Here is a 21,144-nt window from a genome sequence, read left to right as displayed (position 1 = left end):
AAGAAGTAAACTTCAAGAAAAATATTTCTCTGGAAAATTGTCAGATGGGACACTAACCCTAGATAAGATAGTAGATTTATTAGTTAGCTGTAAACACTCATACTATAGAAATATTCAGAGGAGAACAGGCATGAAATTCCTGTTTGCTTGCTGTTAGTAGAACAAAGTTTGCTGTGCAAAGCTAAAGATATACTAACATTTTCCCATAATAGATAATAATCAGGTTATGGAGAAATACTAGCACAACTTCTTACAAAACATTGGTTGACAAATCTGACTAATATTGCCACACTTAATTATGCTAAATATCCTATTTGAGAAAAAAATGTAGAAGCCTACAGAAAATACTAACAGTGGTAATCCCCTGGGGAAATGTTTCGGAGTATTCTACTTTCTCATTTGCAGTTCTGTACTATTGGATTTTGTTTATTGATTGACCATGATTAGGTACTCTTTTTAAATTGAAAATAAATCAGACAGGAAATTTTTTAAAAATCCTATTTCTAGTAAATACACAAAGTGAAATTAAGGGAACAAGATATTAAATTCATCTCAGTAGAGGTTAGTTAACTGAGGTATCCAAAGGACATGGTTAAAAGGTAATTGTTTTACAACTATAGCTTGAAAACGGGATTCTAATTGTATAGGAGTCTTTGGATTCCAGACTCTCTGGATGTTTAGGCACTACATAGAGGTTTCCCATCGGAATCAGTTTATAGTTTAACAAAGCAAAAGTTGAGAAGATCGGTTTGCTCATTTAGATTTTGCAGCGTTTAGAATCATGCCCCAAAATTTAAAATTAAAGGGGCCAAGATAAAACTGTGTTTGTGTTCTGTGAAAAGTAATAAAATAACTCATTGATAGAAATGGAATTTCACTAAAGGTTGAATGTTTTGTTTTTTACATAATTATGTAATAGATAGTAAACTGGAGTACCTATTCATGAAAAAGACAAATGGGGAAATGCCTTAAAAAATATCATAGATACTGAAAAAAAGGAATCGATAAGGTTTACCCAGGCCACACCTAAAAGCAAAGATTCCAATTTCTACTCAGAGAATTATCTTTCCCCCTAGCACCTGGGCAGCTTCCGCCTTCCCACTCCTGGAGAATGACAGCCTGCATTCCCTCCTGAACTCCAGGGGAGTGCTCAGTGCATAACTCCACAAGGAACACAGAATCCTGGCAAATTAAATGGTAGGTAAACACAGGAACAGGACAGGATACAGAAAAAGTAAACATGAACAGGAAATAGCTCTTTTGCCAAAAAAAAAAAAAAAAAAAAAAATTTAAGCCAATACTTAACAAATGTTACCCCAATGAAGCACATTCATGGGGTTTTCTCAAACATTTTTCTGTTTTCTTTTAATACAACATCACCAAATCATTGCAAACATTTATTCATTTTTACTTTAGCATTTGAGTCGCTATGTTCTATTTAAATTACTTTAGTTTTAAAGGGCCCTTAGATAATTTTGTAACAATGTTTCGAAGTAAGAAAAGGCTACGTATATTAAGTGCCTCAATAGTAAACAGGGCCAACTTTGAAAAGATACTCATGTTGCTATGTTTGAGGAAAATGCTTGTACAAATTTATTAAGCAGTTAAATACTACATATATAAAATATTTCTTGCTTCTGATTTCTTAGAGCTCTTTTGTTTTCTTCTCCATTAAGCTTATTCTGGGTTTGAAACAGGGTTTGCTCCACAGATAATGATGCTTGTGGTGGTAATGAGAGAAAAAGAAAAGTAATTCCAGAAATGCCTAGGGAGAAACTTTGAATGATTCTTGTGCAACCATTGCAGCCTTTTTTTTCTTTAAAGCTCTGAAAAGTCTGTCACACCAGGTATTCCTCATCTCCACTGCAGGACATGGAGCCGTCCCACCAGGATTCCACCTGTCTCCCCTTTCCCCTTCAGCTCTCCAAGTTTCCTTTCCCAGAGGCGTAGGCAGCATTCCTCCGAGAGTGGATTCCTCAACTTGGCTTTTCCTGGCTGCCTGGCTTCACGTGACGCCCCTTAACACCTGTACCGGCTACAGCTAACAGCGCCCCCATCCCCTCCGCCAGGTACCGACCCGGCCTGCCTCCCTCTTCCACAGGAGGTCACGGACCTGGTGCCAGCCTCGCTCGGGCCGGCAGGGGAGGGGCTGAGCTCCGGCCACAACAGCAGCTAGAGCCCTTGCAGCCTGATTATCACATGACTCGACGGCGACGGTAGCCGTGGCAGCAGCCGTGCCGGCTCCGCGGGCTCTCCTGGTGGTCTCAGTTGTGCTCACGCAGGAGTCGAGCACAGCCGGCAGGGAAGGGACCTGCTGCAGCTGCGGCCGCCCAGCGGCTCCCGGAGCGCGCGGCGTCGCTCCCTGCCCCGCCGGCCCGCTCCATGCCTCTCGGTTGCGGAAGTGTAGCGGGGGGAGGCGGCAGCACCGAGCGCGGGAGGCCCGAGCTCGGCCCCCTGCAGCTCTAGGCTCTGGGAGTCGCGCGGCGCGTCCCAGCGGCCCGGCTGCTCGTGCGCCCGGCGCCCGCCGCAGCCTGCATGCCCCGCGCTGCGCCTCGCCGGGCCCGGGTCTCCGCCTCCCGCTCGCACCGCTGCTGCCGGGCGCCAGAGTAATATGCTCACTCGAGTGAAATCTGCCGTGGCCAATTTCATGGGCGGCATCATGGCTGGCAGCTCAGGCTCCGAGCACGGCGGCGGCGGCTGCGGAGGCTCGGACCTGCCCCTGCGTTTTCCCTACGGGCGACCGGAGTTCCTCGGGCTGTCTCAGGACGAAGTGGAGTGCAGCGCCGACCACATCGCCCGCCCCATCCTCATCCTCAAGGAGACCCGGCGGCTGCCTTGGGCCACTGGCTACGCAGAGTGAGTGCACCGACACCGGTCTCCTCGCGGCCCTTCCCCGCACGCTTCCAGCCTTCCTCTCTCCTTGTTCCTCCGCCCCAGGGCTCTCTGGCTGCCGGCGTCCAGGCCTCGGCGGGTACCTCTTAACTTGCACTGGCCATTTCTGCCTTCTCCCACTCCCCTTTCCCCCAAACCCAAGGACGCGGCGTAGTGGTGGTAGATTGATGGGTGCAGCGCTGGGCCGTGGGAAGGCTAAGGTTGGACGGGTCTGTGATTCCGGGGGTTATCACACTTGGAATAAAGTGCGCAGACCAGTTTTTGCTGAAGTTTGAAACAGAGCCGGGAAGTCTAGCATCTGTGCAGCCCCCCACTCAATCTTTGCGCTTCTGCCTGAAGTTTGTGGGGCACAGCCTGGAGGAGCCGTCCCTGCGCCGGGGAGGGAGGGGGTGGCGGATGTCCGAGCCCTGGAGGCGGCCGCGTTGGCTGTCGTGGTTGCACATTTCAGAAGGTCTCAGTTTCTCCCACTTCAGCCTAACAGCTCATTCGCTTCTCCTTTAGCAGGGAGTAAAACTCTGCGCGTTCGTTAAACGCCAATACTATTTCCCCCCAATCTTTGGGCAGGGGTCAGCTTATTTCAGATATTTAATGATAGCAATGTGGTAATCAGCTTTGGCGATTGTGTGAGCGTTTGAGTGATTTACTATTTCAAGAACAGATTGAGTTGGGTTGACAACCTGGCGTGGAACTGGGAAAGGAGGGAGGATTTTAGTGGCCTCTGCCCCACTCTACGGCTACTCCTCCATTGACTGTTAATGACCATCTTATGAATGGTAGGATATGTAATGTTTCTCCTCCTATTCAGCGGTATGAAACTGGCAAACTCAGAAGGTGGGATTTAGAAGACCGAGCTCCGGGGTTAATAGTGACCTGGTGGGTGCAAAAGTGCACGTAAAACCCCGATGCCTGGCACACCTGCCCCTTTTCCTTTAACTCAGTCCGCTCTGTAATCTTGGCCCTTCTCTACCCCTGCACAGCCTTGCCCGCTGATTGGTTCATCCAGTAACCAATCATCTCTCCCGACGCCTGGGTGCTTTGATGCTGACCCTGTTCTGGTGGCCCGGATACCCCAGGGCAGGCATGATTCCCGACGCTCCGGGTTCCGGTGCGAGAGATGACCTGGAAGATGCTCTGCCTAGAATATCGAATTCTTTTTCCTTCCTCTTTCATCATATAACAGTTTCTCTACCGGCTGAAATAGAAAATGTGTATAAATGGGGGAGATAGCTGGAGTGTGAAAGATAAGAAACAAGTGAAAGTGATGGATGCTAAAACAATAAAAATTAACATATAATGAAGGATAGGCGAGGTAGAGAACTTTGGGGGTGAGGAAATACAAAATTGCTTTGTGACTTCCAGGAGAAAACCAAAACAAAAATAAACACCTGTGTAAGGAAGACTTAAAGGAGGGAAAAGTGCTTGCCAAAACATACCAAGCACTGTTTCTTGACTTAAATAAGAAAAAAATTGTTTAAAAGCCCATTTGGCCCCTTTGCAAGATAAGCAACTTGGAGACATACTCCATCCTGCAATTGTGTAGATGGGGCCCTGTGCCTGCCAAAAACCTGAATATGTTGGATTCAGTTGTCCCTTGAGTGGTTTTCCAGGGCAAGGGCACCTGTCTGAGGGGCAGAAAAACAGGCGAATGGTGAGAAAGTTATAAGAGAGGTAAAGGAAGATGCTAAAACACGGAATGTAGAAGCTACTTGGACACAATAAAAGGGGTACCTCAGGTAAGCAGGAAGGAAAGGGGAAAAAAAACCCACCAGTTTCAGAATGTTTGGATCCTATGGTGGTCACATGATAGGCCAAGAGCTGAAAAAAATATAAGGTTACCTGCAAGGAGACATGTGGGAGATAGTACTTACAGGGCTCTACCTTCTAGCTAGGCCTCAGTTTCTTTATCTCTAAGAAGCTTATCATTTCCTAGACCAGGACAAGAAAGATGTTCAACTTGAAGGTTAGAGGGGCCACTGTAAAATGTTTAATTTTTTAAAGTAGTTATAAAAGTAGTACATACTTGTTAATTCAAGCAAAGCCCCGTATACAAATATAAGCTTCCCCCACAACCCCTCACTCCCTAAGGGTAATGACAGTTCAGTCTTTGAGTGGTGTGTATGCCTTTCTATACTTACATGCACCTATATATATGTATCATGCCTTTCTTTTTTCTTCCCCAAATATGCTCGTACTAAGCATGTTATTCTGTAACGTTTGCACAAAATACAGTGTCATGGACTTTATTCCAAGCCAATACATATAGAATTACCTCATTTAAAAAATGTATACGTATTACTAATAATAGCTCATAACATAATGCTTAGTGTTTAATGCTTACACTATTTCCCAAGATTGTATCATAATCATTTAATTCTCACAACAACCCTATAAGGTAGGCAGGCACTACCATTTGCATTTTATAAATGAAGATACAGAGGCACGGGATGGCTAAGCAACCTGCCCAGAGTCATACTCCCTTTGCAGAGCCTGTATTTGAACCCAAGCAGTCTGCCTCTGGAACCCACAACAACAAACTGCCTTCTTACAGTGGATGAAATAAATGATGGTGCATCCGTCTGTACCCACGGTTAATCACTAGCTTGCTGCCTCTCTGTCAGATGTACTGTACCACTTCCTCAAACCTTGAACTATATATAGTTTATCTTCCTACAAAAATACATCTTGAATAATCAAAATGGCTGAAATAGGGAAGGGGAGAGAAAGACAAGTGGGAACTTGTCTTTGTGGTCAGAAGCTGCTACCCGTAATACTGCCCTTTGCTACAGGATGTACTGGGAGGAGGAATTGTCTTTGTTCTAGAGGGCACTTGAGAAGAAGAGCATTGGTAGGAAGATTCTTGCTCAGAGAGTGGGGATAAGAGAGATGCTAGTGAGTCAAGGCCTGAGTCAGAAGTGGTTTGCTTACCTTTCTAGAAAAATGAGCTACTTTCCAAGCTTTCCTGGGGAGGAAGAATTGGCATCACTTGGTGAGTGAGTGAGGAATTAAAGAGTGGAGCTCCAGTGTTGATGACCTTTTAGATGGTAGAAAAATTGAGAAGTGGTTTATTGGTTGCCACTGACTGTTAATCCCTTTCAAGAAGAGATACTCTATAGGTTATAGAACTAGAGAATTAGCTTATGCAATCCCAGTGAGATTTGGGGATCCAGAAACCGAAGACCCTCGTTTATTAATAGTTGTTGGCATTGGGCTAGATGGAATTTCCCGGCTCCTCAAAAACTTTCCTATGTGGCTGAAAAGTTTAGCCGCTTGATTAAGGGCTATGTGCTAGGTTGTAGAGCTCTGTAAAGCACTGCAGTTATAGGTAACATTCACAGAGCTAAAAACTTTCCCCAAACTTGCATTAATGAGTTTTATTTTTGAGTTTGGCTTTGAAATCACTGACAGCCTGTTAGATCTGCTCAGAGAGAGCCCAGGGGAGGCAACAGTCTGACCCAGAGACTCCACCCAGCAGCTACTTCCTTTCTCTCTCCCCAAGTTTAAATACCACCCAAGTGGTCCCGGTGCTTCAGAGACCTGAAGTTGGTTCAGTTTTTAATGGATGAGCAGCCCATTTTGACTTTTTTTCCATCTTGACCTCTTTGTCCAACCTTTCTCCTGTTGATGGTCAGTTGGATTTAGACATACAAGTGAGCATGGAGTTTGTGCCTGAAACTACAGCAGTAGAGAATGGCAAAGAATGTGCAGTGCTCTGTATGTGAAAGCGTCATATTCAGGTTTTTATCAGTGATCAATTTCTTTGCTTCTGCAGAAAGGATAGATAATAATTACAGCATAATTTTACTTAGGTTATAACTGTAACTATGCAATTCTTTTTTCTCCCCTAGTACCTTTCTTATACAAGTGCCCTAGATGTGGGTACAAAACAAAGTTATCTTCAGTTTCTGTCAAACGCCTAACATAAGTTCTTTGTGTCTCACAAAGTTCAAAATTGTGAAATTTTGGATAAAATCATCTTATTTAAATCCTGCAAACAGCCTGTAAGTATTTGGATTTATTTGGGAATCTATAGGTTGTTCTGTCTCCCCAGTCATTGGCACTAATTAACAATTAAATTACCAGTAAATCCCATTAGTTGCCTGGGCAGTGATGTTAACAGAAAAAAACACTAGTTCTCTCTTTCCTAAAGTTCAGGATGATCCGGGCCTTTCTTTTTCCATTCTAACCTCCTCTAGTACACCTACCCCTCCTTAAACATCTTAGCAGAGCTCCTGCCCGGGAACTTATTGATTAACTTGCAAGAACCTCCAGGTTCTGCATTTCTTGTGTGATAAAAAAAGAAATGTGTGTTGGGGGTGTCTTATTTAACAGAGCTCTCCAAGGCACTTATTTGCAGATGATTCAAAAGTTCAAAGTAGTCTAAAATATTTCTCTTACATTTCTGGTAACCTGTATAAGATATTTTCCTATTTTAAAGCAGGTGGCTAAGCTTTCCATTTTTCAAATGCAACATTATAATGAACTCATCCCCATGAGGGTGTAGCTCCTGGATTGTCCTTTCACTTAGAAAAATGCTTCCTTCAAAGACTAGTGATGCTTCAAGCAGACGATTTAACCATTCTGAGGGGTTGTGTTTATTATCCTGTGTGTCAGCCTTAGGTAGGTAAACATCATCTCTGATATGCCCTGCCACAAAGTGCTTCTTAATGACCATTACAGCAATATCAATGGATAACTTAAAACTGCATACTAGAATTGTTTTCTCAAAATACATTATTGAAGATAATTGACATATAACATTAGTTTCAGGTATACAACATAATTCTACATATGTGTATATTGTGAAATAATCACAGTAAGTCTGGTTAACACCCTTCGCGACATATAGTTACAATTTTTTTTCTTGTGATGAGAACCTTTAAGATTTACTCTTAACAACTTTCAAATATGCAATCTAGGATTATTAACCAAGCTGTACAGTATATCCTCAGGACTTATTTATTTTATAACTAGAATACCTTTTGACCCCCTTCACCCATTTTCTTTCACACTTCCACCTCCTCCCTTTCCCTACAACCAGCAATCTGTTCTCTGTATGAGTTTGGGTTTTATTTTTATTTTTATTGTTGTATTTTTTATTTTTATTTATTTTTTTAGATTTCATATATAAGTGAAATCATATGGTATTTGCCTTTCTCTGTCTGACTTATTTCACTTAGCAATGCCCTTGCGATCCATCCATGTTGTCCCAAATGGCAGGATTTCCTTCTTTTTTTGTGGGTGAATAATATTTCTGTGTGTGCTTCCTTCAAAGCACTTCTGTATGTGTGTGTGTGTGTGTATGTGTATGTATGTATGTATGTATATGTGTATATATGTATATATGTGTGTATATACATCACATCTTTATTCATCAATGGATACTGAGGCTGCTTCCCTATCTTAGCTATTGTAAATAATACTGCATTAAACATGGGGATACAGATACCTTTTTGAGTTAGTGTTTTCATTTCCTTCGGCTAAACATGTAGAAGTGGAATAGCTGGATCATATGGTAGTTCTATATTTAATTTTTTGAGAAACCTTCATACTATTTTCCATAGTGGCTGCACCAATTTACATCCCCACCAACAATGTACAAGGGTTCCCTTTTTTCTGCATTCTCACCAACATTAGTTATCTCTTGTCTTTTTAATAGCCATTCTAATAGGTGTGAGGTGATAACTCATTGTGATTTTGAATTTTATTTTCCTGATCATTAGTGTTGAGCACCTTTTCATGTACCTGTTGGTCATCTATATGTCTTCTTTGGAAAAATGTTATTTGTATCCTCTGTCCATTTTTAAAATCAGATTATCTTTTTGCTTTTGAATTGTATGAGTTATTTTATATTTTGGATATTAACCTCTTATCAGATACATGATTTGCAAATATTTTCTTTCAGTAGGTTGCCTTTTCATTTTGTTGATGGTTTCTTTTGTTGTGCAGGAGCTTTTTAGTTTGATGTAGTCCCTCTTGTTTATTTTTGCTTTTATTGCCTTTCCTTTGGCATCAAATCCAAAGAATCATCTCCAAGACTGATGTCAAGGAGCTTACCACCTGTATTTTCTTCTAGGAGTTTTGTGGTTTCAAGTCTTACATTTAAGTCTTTATTTTGAGTTAATTTTTGTATATAGTGTAAGATAGTTGTCCAGTTTCATTCTTTTGTATGTAGCTGTTCAGTTTTCCCAACACCACATACTTAAGAGACTGACCTTTCCCCATTGTATATTCTTATCTTATTTATTGTAAATTAATTAACCACATATGTGTGGGTTTACTTCTGGACTCTCTATTCTGTTCCGTTGATCTGTGTGTCTGTTTTTATGCCAGTACCATATTGTTTTGATTACTATAGCTTTGTAATATAATTTGAAATCAGGAAGTGTGATGCCTCTAGCTTTGTTCTTCTTTCTCAAGATTGTTTTTGCTATTTGGGGTCTCTTGTAGTTCCATACAAATTTTAGGATTGTTTGTTCTATTTCTGTGAAAAATGCCATTGGATAGAGATTGCAGTGAATCTGTACATATCATTTTGGGTAGTATGGAAATTTTAACGTTTTTTTCAGTACACGAGCATGAAATATCTTTCCATTTATTAGTGTCTTCTTAAATTTCTTTCATCAGTGTCTTATAGTTTTCAGTGTATAGGTCTTTCATCTCCTTGGTTAAATTTATTCCTAGGTATTTTATTGTTTTTGATGCAATTGTAAATGGGATTGTTTTCTTAATTTATCTTTATGATAGTTCATTATTAGTATATAGAAACATAACTGATTTTTGTATATCAATTTTGTATCCTGCAACTTTATTTTATTTATCATTTCTAACAGTTTTTTTGGTGAAGTCTTTAGGGTTCACGATATGCGAGTGTAATATCATGTCATCTGTAACTTGTGATAGTTTTTACATCTTTCTTTCTGATTGAGATAACTTTTATTTCTTTTTATTGCCTAATTGCTCTGATTAGGACTTCCACTATTCTGAATAAAAGTGGGGGAGAGTTGGGTATCCTTGTCTTGTTCCTTCATCGTAGAGGAAGAGCTTTTAGCTTTTTACTATTGGTATGATGTTAGCTGTGGGCTTCTCATAAGGCCTGCATTATGTTGAAGTACATTCCTTCTATACCCACTTTGTTGAGAGTTTTTATCATTAATGGATGTTGAGTTTTGTCATATGCTTTTTCTGCATTTATTGAGATGATTATATGATTTTGTCCTTCATTAGTGTGGTGTAGCACATTGATTTATGTATATTGAACCATCCTTGCATCCTTGCAATAAATTCCACTTGATCATGGTGTATGATTCTTTTAATGTATCGTTGAATTTGATTAGCTGATATTTTGTTGAGGGGTTTTGCATCGATGTTGTTCATCAGGGATGTAATTTTCTTTTACTGTGATGTCCTTGTCTGGTTTTGGTATCAGAGTAATGCTGGCTTTGTGAAATGAGTTTGGAAGTATTCCCTCTTCTAATTTTTTAGAAGAGTTTCAGAAGGAATGACAAGTTATTTTTAAAGGCAGATATCTTTAATTCTTGATATTTGGTAAAAATTAAAAAATCAAGTGCCTTTACAATTTTCTCTGGCTTGCCTAATTTGGACAGAGGATCAATATTTTTGTCTTTTGAATTGATGCCGTCATCTTTCAGGAAATAAACATCATTCATCTGCTTTCATTACTTCTCTCATTCAACCAATGAAATGATTGCATTCTTACTATGAGTCAGGCCTTGGTCTCATTCTGGGATCATAATATGACACAGTCATCATCCTCAAGAAAATTTTATGGCATAATCTTTCTCCCTTTAGTGTCATTTTTTGAAATTAAATTCAAATGAAGTCATGGACTATTAAGATTAAAAGAGACCAGTACTGGGGATAGGAATTTGATTTTAATGTCTTAATGCTTCTGAGCAATTACAAATCTCAGTATTAGGAGCCTTTAATCCACACCAGGGAAACAAACTGTTCTTTCCAGCAAGCATTGTCATTAGCTGCCAAGTTCTCTCTACCTGTATAAAGGCTGAGTAAGGAAAAAATTATTCTGACACTTGTAAAAATGGTAAGGAAGACTTTATTCAAGACTATTGCAATAGGGGCATTGTAATAGGGGAGAGACATCAAACTCAACTCCAAAAACAGCAAAGATAGCTGGGAATTCATAGCCAGTGAGCAATGAGTGAGGAGGTCAGTGGATGGAAAATTACTAAGAGGAGACTTCAAAGGTAGAGGAATTCTTACTGAAGGCAGGTCAAGGATTCATACAGCAAAGGTAGAAGATGAGGAAAGTGATCAGATATCATAGGTGATCAGATTTGTCTGCTAAATTGGATATATAATGTCATCAAAAAGAAGTGTTTAGTTTTTTGAAAATTCTATGATACTGATCCTTCTTTTCCTTATTTCTCACAAAGCCATAAAACCACGTATTTACCAGCCCTAGAGCATTCCCAAGGCTCTTTTCAGTTTTAAACTCTCTGAGTTCCTGGGATTAGGCTAAGAACCACTTTCCATCCAGGCTGAGTTTTTTCCCAGTGGAGCTTGCTGTCTCCTTTATTGTGATTACAATTTAGAATTATTTTCCCCCAGCACTTCACTATGAAAATTTTCAAACATGCACAAAAGATGAAATCATTATATAGTACTTCCTACCCATATGCCAACCGCTTAGATTCTACAACGCACATTTTGCTGTATTTGCTGACCATTTGCTTATCCATCAATACGTTCTTGTGAGTTTGAAGTGTATGTTTCCTTTAAGCCAATGGCTTTGGTTTATGCTATTAAGTATTTTCCACAGTAAAATAAAAATTAGGTTTGGGTAGCTTTGACATTCTCAGTTGGGAAAACCACCAAACAGCTGAGTCCTCATACATGTGAGTGGGGAGACCCCAGAATTAACTTTTACAACATGGGCACCCTAACAATACTCACTCAGTCTGTACACTTTCCATAACAGCATTCACATAACTGAGAGCTTTACATAGGGGCAAATTGGAAAGTAGAAATAGATAACACATCTCTTTGCTATGCTCCTGTTTAAATAAATCAATAGGAAATTTAAGACTTGAGTCACTCCTCTTTTCAGCTGGTTAGCAAGTCAGTTGAATACCATCGGAGGTGTGCTTCGTTTAGTAAAGACTTTGGAATGTGTTGCCTGAAGCATGCTTATAATAAAGACACCATTTGCTGTGTTTTCCTTAACTTCTGACGTAGATATTGTCCTCTAGGAGGCTTAGGGAAATCAAAGTACCTGCTTAATTGCTCTTTTTTCCTGTGTGGTCAGATCAGTTGGGTATTCTGGAATGTGAATCTATAGTGTTTTCTTTGTCATACTGTTTCTGACAGTTTTCTCTCAATGGCTGTAAACATTTAAATGCTTCCCTGTATTTTCTCTCTGGTGTGGGCTTTATGCTTCCCTTTTTATAAGAGAACATAATGATACCACCAACTTACCTCTGTATAACTCTGCATGATTATTAAGTCCCCGCCTGTTTAATGAAAGTATTAACCCATGCTTAATGAAAGCAAAAATGAGGCCCAGAGAGAACCTAAGTTACTTTAGAATCTCATGTGGTCCCAGGATCCTGGTGACTACAAGGGAGTCATTGAACCTGACCATTCGTCGTGTTAAATTATTCATTAATAAAAACACATCGTGTTCCTGTTAACAAAATGTCACAGAAGAGAGCTGTAATGGATTTTGTTACTTAAAGGAAACTAATAAGGCCTAATCTCCAGATGGTTTTAAATTGGATAAGGCTGTATTAACACCTCAAGTGCTGTATAAAACGATGCTTTTCAAAGCTTTTAAAAATACAGCTGACCCTTGAACAACACGGGTTTGAACTGTGCAGTCCACTTCTATGCTGATCTTTTCCCCCCCCCAATAAGTGCCTGTACTGTTTTGGATTTGTGGCTGGGAATGTATGGATGCAGAAGGCCATCTGTGTGCATTGATCTACACTGTTTTATGTAAGAGACTTGAGCATCTGTGGATTTGGGGATCCGCGGGGGTGAGGGTGGGGTCTTCGCTGCCTAGAAGTGCGGAAATATACTTAGGAATTCTGAATTATAGGGCTTAAATCATGAGCCCGGTGTTATGAGAAAGCCCCTTTTACAATGTACTTTGGGAGTTCTGTTACCTAAGTTCTTCAGCAGCGTCAAGTTTTTCAGATTTCAATGGAATTTTTCAAGGTGTAGTAAACTTTGAGGGCCAGCAGTGCTAGCAGCATCAGTGTGACATTCGTTTGCTGCTCTTCAGCATCATGGGTTCTTGCAGTGACTGTCCTGTGGAGTGTGGGCATCGATGATGGGCACAGGTCAGGTCCAATGGAGTCTTGCAGGAAGGGTGGTGTAATCGGTCATCACCGGGCCGAGGTGTGGAGAGAGAGTCCGTTTGCCAAGCTGAGAGGATCAAAGTGGTTTGCGTACACTACTGTCCTTTCAGGGAGTTGACACGTAGACATTTAAGCTATTAAAAAATGGTGCCTCTTTACCATTTCACCTTTTTCATGTAATTATAGGAAGAAAACAAAATCTCAAGTGATAAATTGATTTTTTAAAATAAAAATGCTGTGGATTATTGAATTGCTATATTTAAGTAGTCTGCTATGGTGTACTGATGGTCATTCTATGCCCTTTTTTTTTTTTTTTTAACTTTTATTTATTTTAAGTGTGTTTTTCCAGGACCCATCAGCTCCAAGTCAAGTAGTTGTTTCAATCTAGTTGTGGAGGGCGCAGCTCACAGTGGCCGATGCAGGGATCAAACCAGCAACTTTGTTGATAACAGCACTGCGCTCGAACCAGCTGAGCCAACCGGCTGCCCCTATGCCTTTTTGAAAAGGTGTACATTGATCAATTATATTTAAACACACAGCAGGCAAAAATAAAAGAAAGTAAGTGTTTAGTAGGAAACAAATTTTAAGGTACAGTGAATATGAATAGCCCATAGAGGATGTGAGGGAGGGAGTGAACCAAACTCGTATTACTACTATAAAGAAGTATTAAGAGGTTCTTTTATATATATATATAAAAGAGGAAATAGCTACAATATTTTGTTGCAAATAAATAGCCTATGAGATTGAACTCTAAAATATAAATTTGGAAAAAACGAGCCATTTTATCAGTTTTTTAGAACAGCATTTGCCCTGTGAGGTGGGTTTAGAGAGCCAGATTAGATGGCCTTTTGGCACCCTTCCCTGTGCTTATTCATGATGGGGCCATGCTGCCCTGTTGTTAGAACCAGGTGTCCAAGCTGGGCTGCTGATTCAGTGCAGCAGCAAATGGGAAGAGAAGAATTGGCACCTCCGACTGCAGCAGCTGGTGTTTATTTTATAAAATATCTAGGTGCTCAGATGGGAATTGCATGGGCCCATAGTTAAAGCCCAGCCTCTCCTCCACTTCCTGTGCCCCAGGTCATCAGGTCATTGCTGACTGAGGCCACCTGGCCTCACCTTACATACCACCTGAAGCCCTGTCTGCTGTCGTGCAAGCCTCAGAAGGTGCCATGGAGTGGCATTGGTCTCCAGGAGGGGTTTGGATTCCCTCCAGTCCTCGTTCCCAACCTTCTCACTGTTACGGACCCTTTTATTTTTAATTTTATTTTTCTTGCATGGATCCCTTGTGAAAGATTTTGTCCAACAACTATATAAAATAATTATTAAGTTGCTCCCTTAAAAAATTTTTGAACCAGACACATACTGTCTTCTAGTTAGCAGGCAATTGAGCTAACATTTGAGCCAAAAGCAAAGGATTAACCTAGTTTCAGTAAACGTATGAGTCCTTATTGCCCAGAATCTATTTTTCATTAACTTTTTTTTTTCACCCTTCAATATGTAAAATAGCTCAGGTCTCCTGTTGCTACCTTCCCAGATCCTTAAGGAGCCTGGACCACAAGCTGAAACTCTGCCAGCAATCTTACCTTGTGCACCACCTCTGGGTTTTCAGCCAGGTGTACTCAGGTTCCTGTCAAGATCATTTTGTTTGGGTTTCAAATGTGTGAACACCTTCCTTGAGCCCATTACTTCAAAGTCCCAAATGTCCTTTTCCGGTTGAAAAACTATGTTTTAATAGTTTTATTTTCTTGGCTCGCAAAAGTCCTGCTAGTTGCCTCAGAAACCTGGTGCTTGTCAGCTGCGAGTTTAATTAAACTCGTGCTGAGAATATTATCTTTTTCTAGCAGGCCTTTGACTCTTGGGCAAAAGTTTATGTTGTAAAAATTTCTGTCAATCACTGACTCTGGGCGAGAAGAACCTGACACATCTTTAGGTGTCTTGTAACCTGTCAAGGTGGAGGAAGGCACTGATCAGTCAGGAACACAGAATTAATTTTTAAAAATTATGCACTTTTTTTTCTCATTGAGGAATTGATGTGTGTTCATTGTAGGCATTTTCAAATTCTCAGACGTGCTACGGAGAACATAAACATCCATGAATTCTGTCACTCAATTAACTTTAATTGATCATTTGTATCTCGAAGTACATTTGTATTTATTTACAAAATGGGATAATTCTACATACCGATTAGTTTTTTCACTTCAAATGGATCAACTATTTTTCCATGTAAATAAATATTGTACTCAGTCAATAGCTGCATTGTATTTCATTTATGGTTTTAACATACATTTTTTTCCCTTGGTGTTAACCAATATTTTACTATTAAAAACGGTCCTGGGATGAATATCCTTGTGGATAAGGATTAATTTGAAAAGTGACATTTTTCTGGGAAAAATGTTCAGATTGAACTTTTCCAGTATTTCTAGTGACATTATTTAATAGTTTGAAAAGATCAATGTTAAGATTGAAAATTATTTTGAGAAAATGTCAGTTATGTACTTTATTTTAAAGTACTTTACCAAAGTATTGTTTTGGTGAGCCAGGATTACTCATTTAAGAAACATTGCTTCTTTTTTATATTTAGGATTAAACAGTAAGTTTTAGAGAAATGACGTTTAAGGAGTAATTTAATAACTTACTCTGAAGAACTGCCCAATGATTCTATCTTTCTCCAGAACTAAAGGATTGGCTAGCATGTATTGGCTGTCATGCATTTCATAATGGGTAACATTTCATTTTTATTTGTTTTAACTTTTTAATCTTGAGGGTGTGGGCATTATCATATACATTTTATTTTATTTTATTTTTTTACAAAGTTTGTATTAGTTTCAGGGGTACACTATAGTTATTCAACATTTATATACCTAAAGAAGTGATCAACAGATAGGTCCAGCAACCATCTGACACTGTACCACACAATCACAATATTATTGACTATATTCTCTATGCTGTACATTACATCCCCATGACTTACTATTTTTTAAAATGTTATATTCAGGTGTACAGCGCAGTGGTCAGCCATTTATGTAATCTATGAAGTGATTCCCCCCAATAAGCCCAGTACCCATAGTCTTTACATAATAAGCCCAGTGCACCCTACATAATCTTTACAACATTATTGATTATATTTCCTGTACTGTATTTCACATCCCCGTGACTATTTTGTGACTACCAATTTACACTTCCTAATCCCTTCACCTTTCTCACCCAATCCCCACCCTACCCCCCTCCCATCAAGCAATATAATATACATTTTAATTCCTCCAGTACTTGATATAGAGCCATATACATTGATGCTCAAATATATAGACCCGAAATTGTGGGGACATAATCAAAATAGTTCTTTCAATTTCACATGAAGGAAAGATCACCTTTTTTCTATAGGCTGATTTCAAATCATATGGTCAATTCCTGGGAATACACCAGTTATCACAGTACTTAGAAATTTCAAACATTCATCTGCTCAGTAAATGTTTGTTGGAGGCATTGCATCATACTCTACATCTGGACTATCCTTTGTTGAAATGGGGGAAAACTATATCCAGCTTTCCTGCTGTTAGCTGGAGGTAAGCAGTAAGAAAAGATCCAGCTGGCAAAAGTAGATTTCTTGGTATATATGAATGATTGGCGAGGAATGGGAAGTCTGTGTAGATACTGAGTTCAGAAACCATTGAAGTGTCTGAACATTATCAATCCTTTCTCTGCCCTCTTGCCTGTTTTTATTTTTTTGGTATATTCATAATGCACCTGCTCACTAATCCTTTCTCTGTACACAAGTTAAAGCATTATTAAATTAGACACAATCTATGATTTAGTTCATTTATGGACTGGATTATTTATGCTGAAGTTTGCAGTTTGCTTTTGAGACAAAAACTCAAAGTCACCCAAGGTGACTTTCGCCCATTTCTCTCTCTGTCCAAACCCAAGCCAATTACCTTCTTATTTAAAATCATGTACATGTAGCTATGAACCAACTAGGATAAAGAAATTCTGTATTAAAGCTTAGTTTCATTAATTAATTTCTACTCCTATATTGGTATTGGTTCTTGAGCTGACCTGAAGAGGTTTTTTTGTGTTTGTCAGCTATATGCGAGTATAAATAATATTTGCTACATTGGAATTTAAAAAATATTTGTAAATTCATTTAAAAATAACTGTAAACATTTTTATTGAAAAGTAACCATGTTTTCAAAAACCAAAACCAATTTAGTAAGTGTAGCATCGTTATACACTTGCAAGCCTCTTTAGTGTCTGGCGTAATAGAAGACAGCTGGATTCTTACCTGCTTCTGCATTTAATCTGTTGTACTATCACACTCTTGGGTCTACTCCACTCATACTCCTGAGAGGAGGAGAGTGAAAAAGGAAAGTAACACCATAGCATTATGGTGAAAATCTCTTTGACCTTACGTATCCCTTGAAAGGGCTTGGAGGCCCCCATGGGTCCCCAGACCATACTTTGAGAACTATTAGTGCAGAGGATAAAAAGTTAGCATCATTTTGTATCTTATTTTTTAACTGTATTTTACAGAGAGAATAACTTAGACTACTTTTTAAAGGTTATGGTGGAATGTAGTGCTTCCACTTCTGACATGAGTGTTTGTATTGATTCAGGAGGACACTTTTCCACACTCCTTGTGCTCTTTCTTCCAGGTGTAGAGTACTTTTCTCCAGAGTTTGGGCTGTTTACAACTGTTGGACAGTTGGGGCGGTGGGGTTGGGGGCGGTGGTGTGTGGTAGTATTACCCGTCTTTAACAGTTAATAATAAAAATGACAGGGGCCAGAATTCTCTAGAGTTAGGGCTAAGAACAAGTCTGAGCATTTCGGATTATAGCAACTCTGAGATTATTTAGTAGTAGTATTGCCCTGGTTTTCTTTGTATCATTATCATACATTTACTGTATACTTTACGTGGGCTAAGGGACAAAAGATGCAGAGGTTTGAACCTTAAGAGGTTCAGATTTTTGTTGGGAAGATGAATCATGAAAAGATAAAACCTCAGCATAGTGTGACAGGGGAATAGCATGGTGCTGGGAGGAAATTAGTACCTCGAAGAGGCAGCTTGAGGTCGTCTTGGCTCCTCTTCTAACCAGCTTGTGCTTCGTCACGATGGCTCTCTTTTTTAGTCCTCAGTTGTCTTATTTATAAAATGAGGTCATTGACTCAGTCCCTTCTGGCCATGAGGGGCTGAGGGGGTAAGGAACTCCACAGAAGTTGTGCACTGATTAATTCCTACTGACTTTTAAGTAGGATACTTGTATACAGTTCATGAAAAGTACTGCTTTTTCATTAGCCGCTTTGGCTTTCTTAAATAAGAGCTCTGAAGGATACGTAGGCTGAAGATACATTTTCGTAAAAGGTGGACGTGAAATGAAAGTCTGATTACATTTGATTTAATGATCCAAGTTTCTAAATCTAACAGCATGGCAAACCAAGGATGGTGAAATGGCGACTTAAGCCTGGAGGCTGGCCTTTCCTTGCCCACCCTGTACAGCACTGAAGGAATGAACACAAAGCACTGAAGGAATGAGCACAGATTATATCATTGTTTCTAGAACAAACAAAATAAAAACAAACTTTTAAATAAACAGCCTATCCTGGATAAAGAGGGGCTAAAATTTTAGGCTTTTTCCTCCTTAACTTTTTTTGAGTAATGATACAGTTACTATATTGTCCAGAAGTGTTATGATTTGAGCTATTTATCTAAAAGGAGAAATGCTTCAAAATTTTATCAGTGTAACAGATACAGTTAGTGTGGTGATGATTCCACCATAATTGGTTCCTGTTGGCTCTACTCTGGGATGTCCTTTTGTGAGGCATGATTCAGTTACAGCCAAATTGTAATTTATAATGTTACATACCATGTTTCCCCGAAAAGAAGACCTAACCGGAAAATAAGCCCTAGCATGGTTTTTCAAGGTGACATCCCCTGAACATAAGCCCTAATGCGTCTTTTGGAGCAAAAATTAATAGAAGACCCGGTTTTATTTTTGGGGAAACACGGTAGATGTCTGAATCAAGTCTATGAAAAGTTGAAAAAAATGTGAAATTGGTTGAGACCTCTTACTGATCCTTCCAGAAAAAAAAGGGGAATGAAGATCACGGCCTGTTTTGAATGTAGTCACTCTTGTTGCCTTATAGTAGGTGACCTGAGGACATCCCGATGTTCTCGGAATTGGGCTGTCACTGGTGCAGAGCTAATGTCCTCCACGTTGGCAGCTGAATTGCTGTGGAAAGCAGCTGTGTTTGATGTAATTTTGATCAATACTTTGTACTTCTATGTGACCCTGCAGTCACTGTATCACTCTACTCTTCTTAGCGTCTCTGATCCAAGAGTACAGGACATGGTGTCTTGCTTGAGATTTGGTTTTGAAAATTCGTGTAAGTCAAATTGTATTTTAAAAGCACCAGGAAGCTTGCTACTTAAAATATGTCCTGCTGGATATAGTTGCACAATGTCGAGAATAGTTCTGTTAATCAGCATTGGTTCTTTGTGAGTTGAACTTGACTGCATTTTTCTAAAGTGGTCTGTTCATTTCAGACATTAAGTGACCAGCAGCTAGCTAGCATCGATAATTCCTTGTAGGTCATCAGGGGTAAGTGGCTGAGGATTAGTGGATGGAACTCTGCCTTCCTCAGCTTCTTCCCCAATGTGCTTTTTGATACCCTTATAGGATTGATTTATTTTACGTTTCGGTATCTTTGTTCATATCAGAACTGCTTGAACTTCCATTTTTATGGTAGAGTTATTCTGATTTAAATAGAACTATTCAAAACTGTACTCCACTAATTTTCACACACACACACAATCACACAAATACATTCTTTAGAGTGTTTGAACTTAAATTACATTTAAGAACTTAAATTACATATCCTTTCCTGAAATATTAATTTTTACTGTATCTCAAAGCAGTGAGTTTCCTCATCTGTAAAGCTAATTTTGCAGCTTTATAAGAAACTAAGTAGTTATTCTGTCAATATAATTGGCTAAGTATTTACGAATTGAAGGGTGAGCCATCTCCATTTCATTCCATGTGAAAAGCATTCAAGCTTTTCAGAGTAGGTTATAGGACAGACACCAAAACCAAAACAAGTGTTTAGATTGTGTTATGTTTGTCAAATAAACAATTTGTTAAAGTTATGTTTATTAAAGAAAATAATATATCATCAACAATGTCCGTTTTTAATAAGCCATGGTGGGTGCAGCGTGAAACAGACTATTTCAGTCAAGTTGGCAGAAAACATTAAGTTAATTCAGTTTTCAGTCAGTTAACATTTATTAAACCTCCACTGAACATAAGGCTGTGAAAGTTAAAAAAAATGCATTCCCTATCTTCAAGAAGTTCACAGATTAGAAGGGGAGACATTATGCACGTAACTATAATACAGTGAGCTTCTGCGATTAAAAAATTGATGAAATGCAAAGGGAACCTAGCAAATGGGGTCCAGGAAGGGGCTTAGTTCTTTCTGGGGAAAATGGGAAGGGAGTTGGCAAAGCTGACATTGACCTAACCTTTGAGGAATGAGTGTTGGCTACAGGAGGCAGATGAAGGAGACAACAGTGTGAGGAAAAGCATGGCTGTATGAAAGTGGCTATTTCTGGGAATTAGAATAATCCTCGTGATTATTTGTAGGTATACATTTGTAGAGGATCCTCAGAGGAAATCCTCGCCTGATACCTGCACCACCTGGCACTAGACAGAGAACGATTCTCCTTTCTTATGGAAAGAGTGGGTGCTGATAAAATTTTGATTGCTCTTCATGTCAAGCACGGCCTCTGGAACCTCCCTGTAAGAGTGTGCTGCTCTTCATTATGGTAAAAGGAACACATCTGGATGTTGCCTCTGTGTTTAGGAATCCTGCTGGGCTGCTCTTGGGATGTGCACCATGACATTATGTACTGCGGAGTGGAGGG

The 21,144-nt window shown here is 39.5% G+C and overlaps 1 protein-coding gene across 1 annotated transcript in view; it reads left to right on the top strand.

Moving 5' to 3' along the window:
* The first annotated feature begins 2,162 nt into the window (after nt 1–2,162).
* PPM1H (protein phosphatase, Mg2+/Mn2+ dependent 1H) overlaps nt 2,163–21,144 on the top strand; it is a 237,844-nt gene continuing 218,862 nt past the window's right edge. Inside the window, exon 1 of the mRNA XM_019732426.3 lies at nt 2,163–2,856. Coding sequence (XP_019587985.1) covers nt 2,612–2,856 — 245 coding nt within the window. The 5' untranslated portion in view covers nt 2,163–2,611. The remainder of the gene's footprint in view (nt 2,857–21,144) is intronic.

Source organism: Rhinolophus sinicus, chromosome 1, assembly GCF_057876585.1.
Source record: "Rhinolophus sinicus isolate RSI-liver-muscle chromosome 1, RSI-T2T, whole genome shotgun sequence".
Taxonomy (NCBI): Eukaryota; Metazoa; Chordata; class Mammalia; order Chiroptera; family Rhinolophidae; genus Rhinolophus; species Rhinolophus sinicus.
Note: the sequence above shows the minus strand (reverse complement) of the source record. Positions and strands in the feature narration are given on the sequence as shown.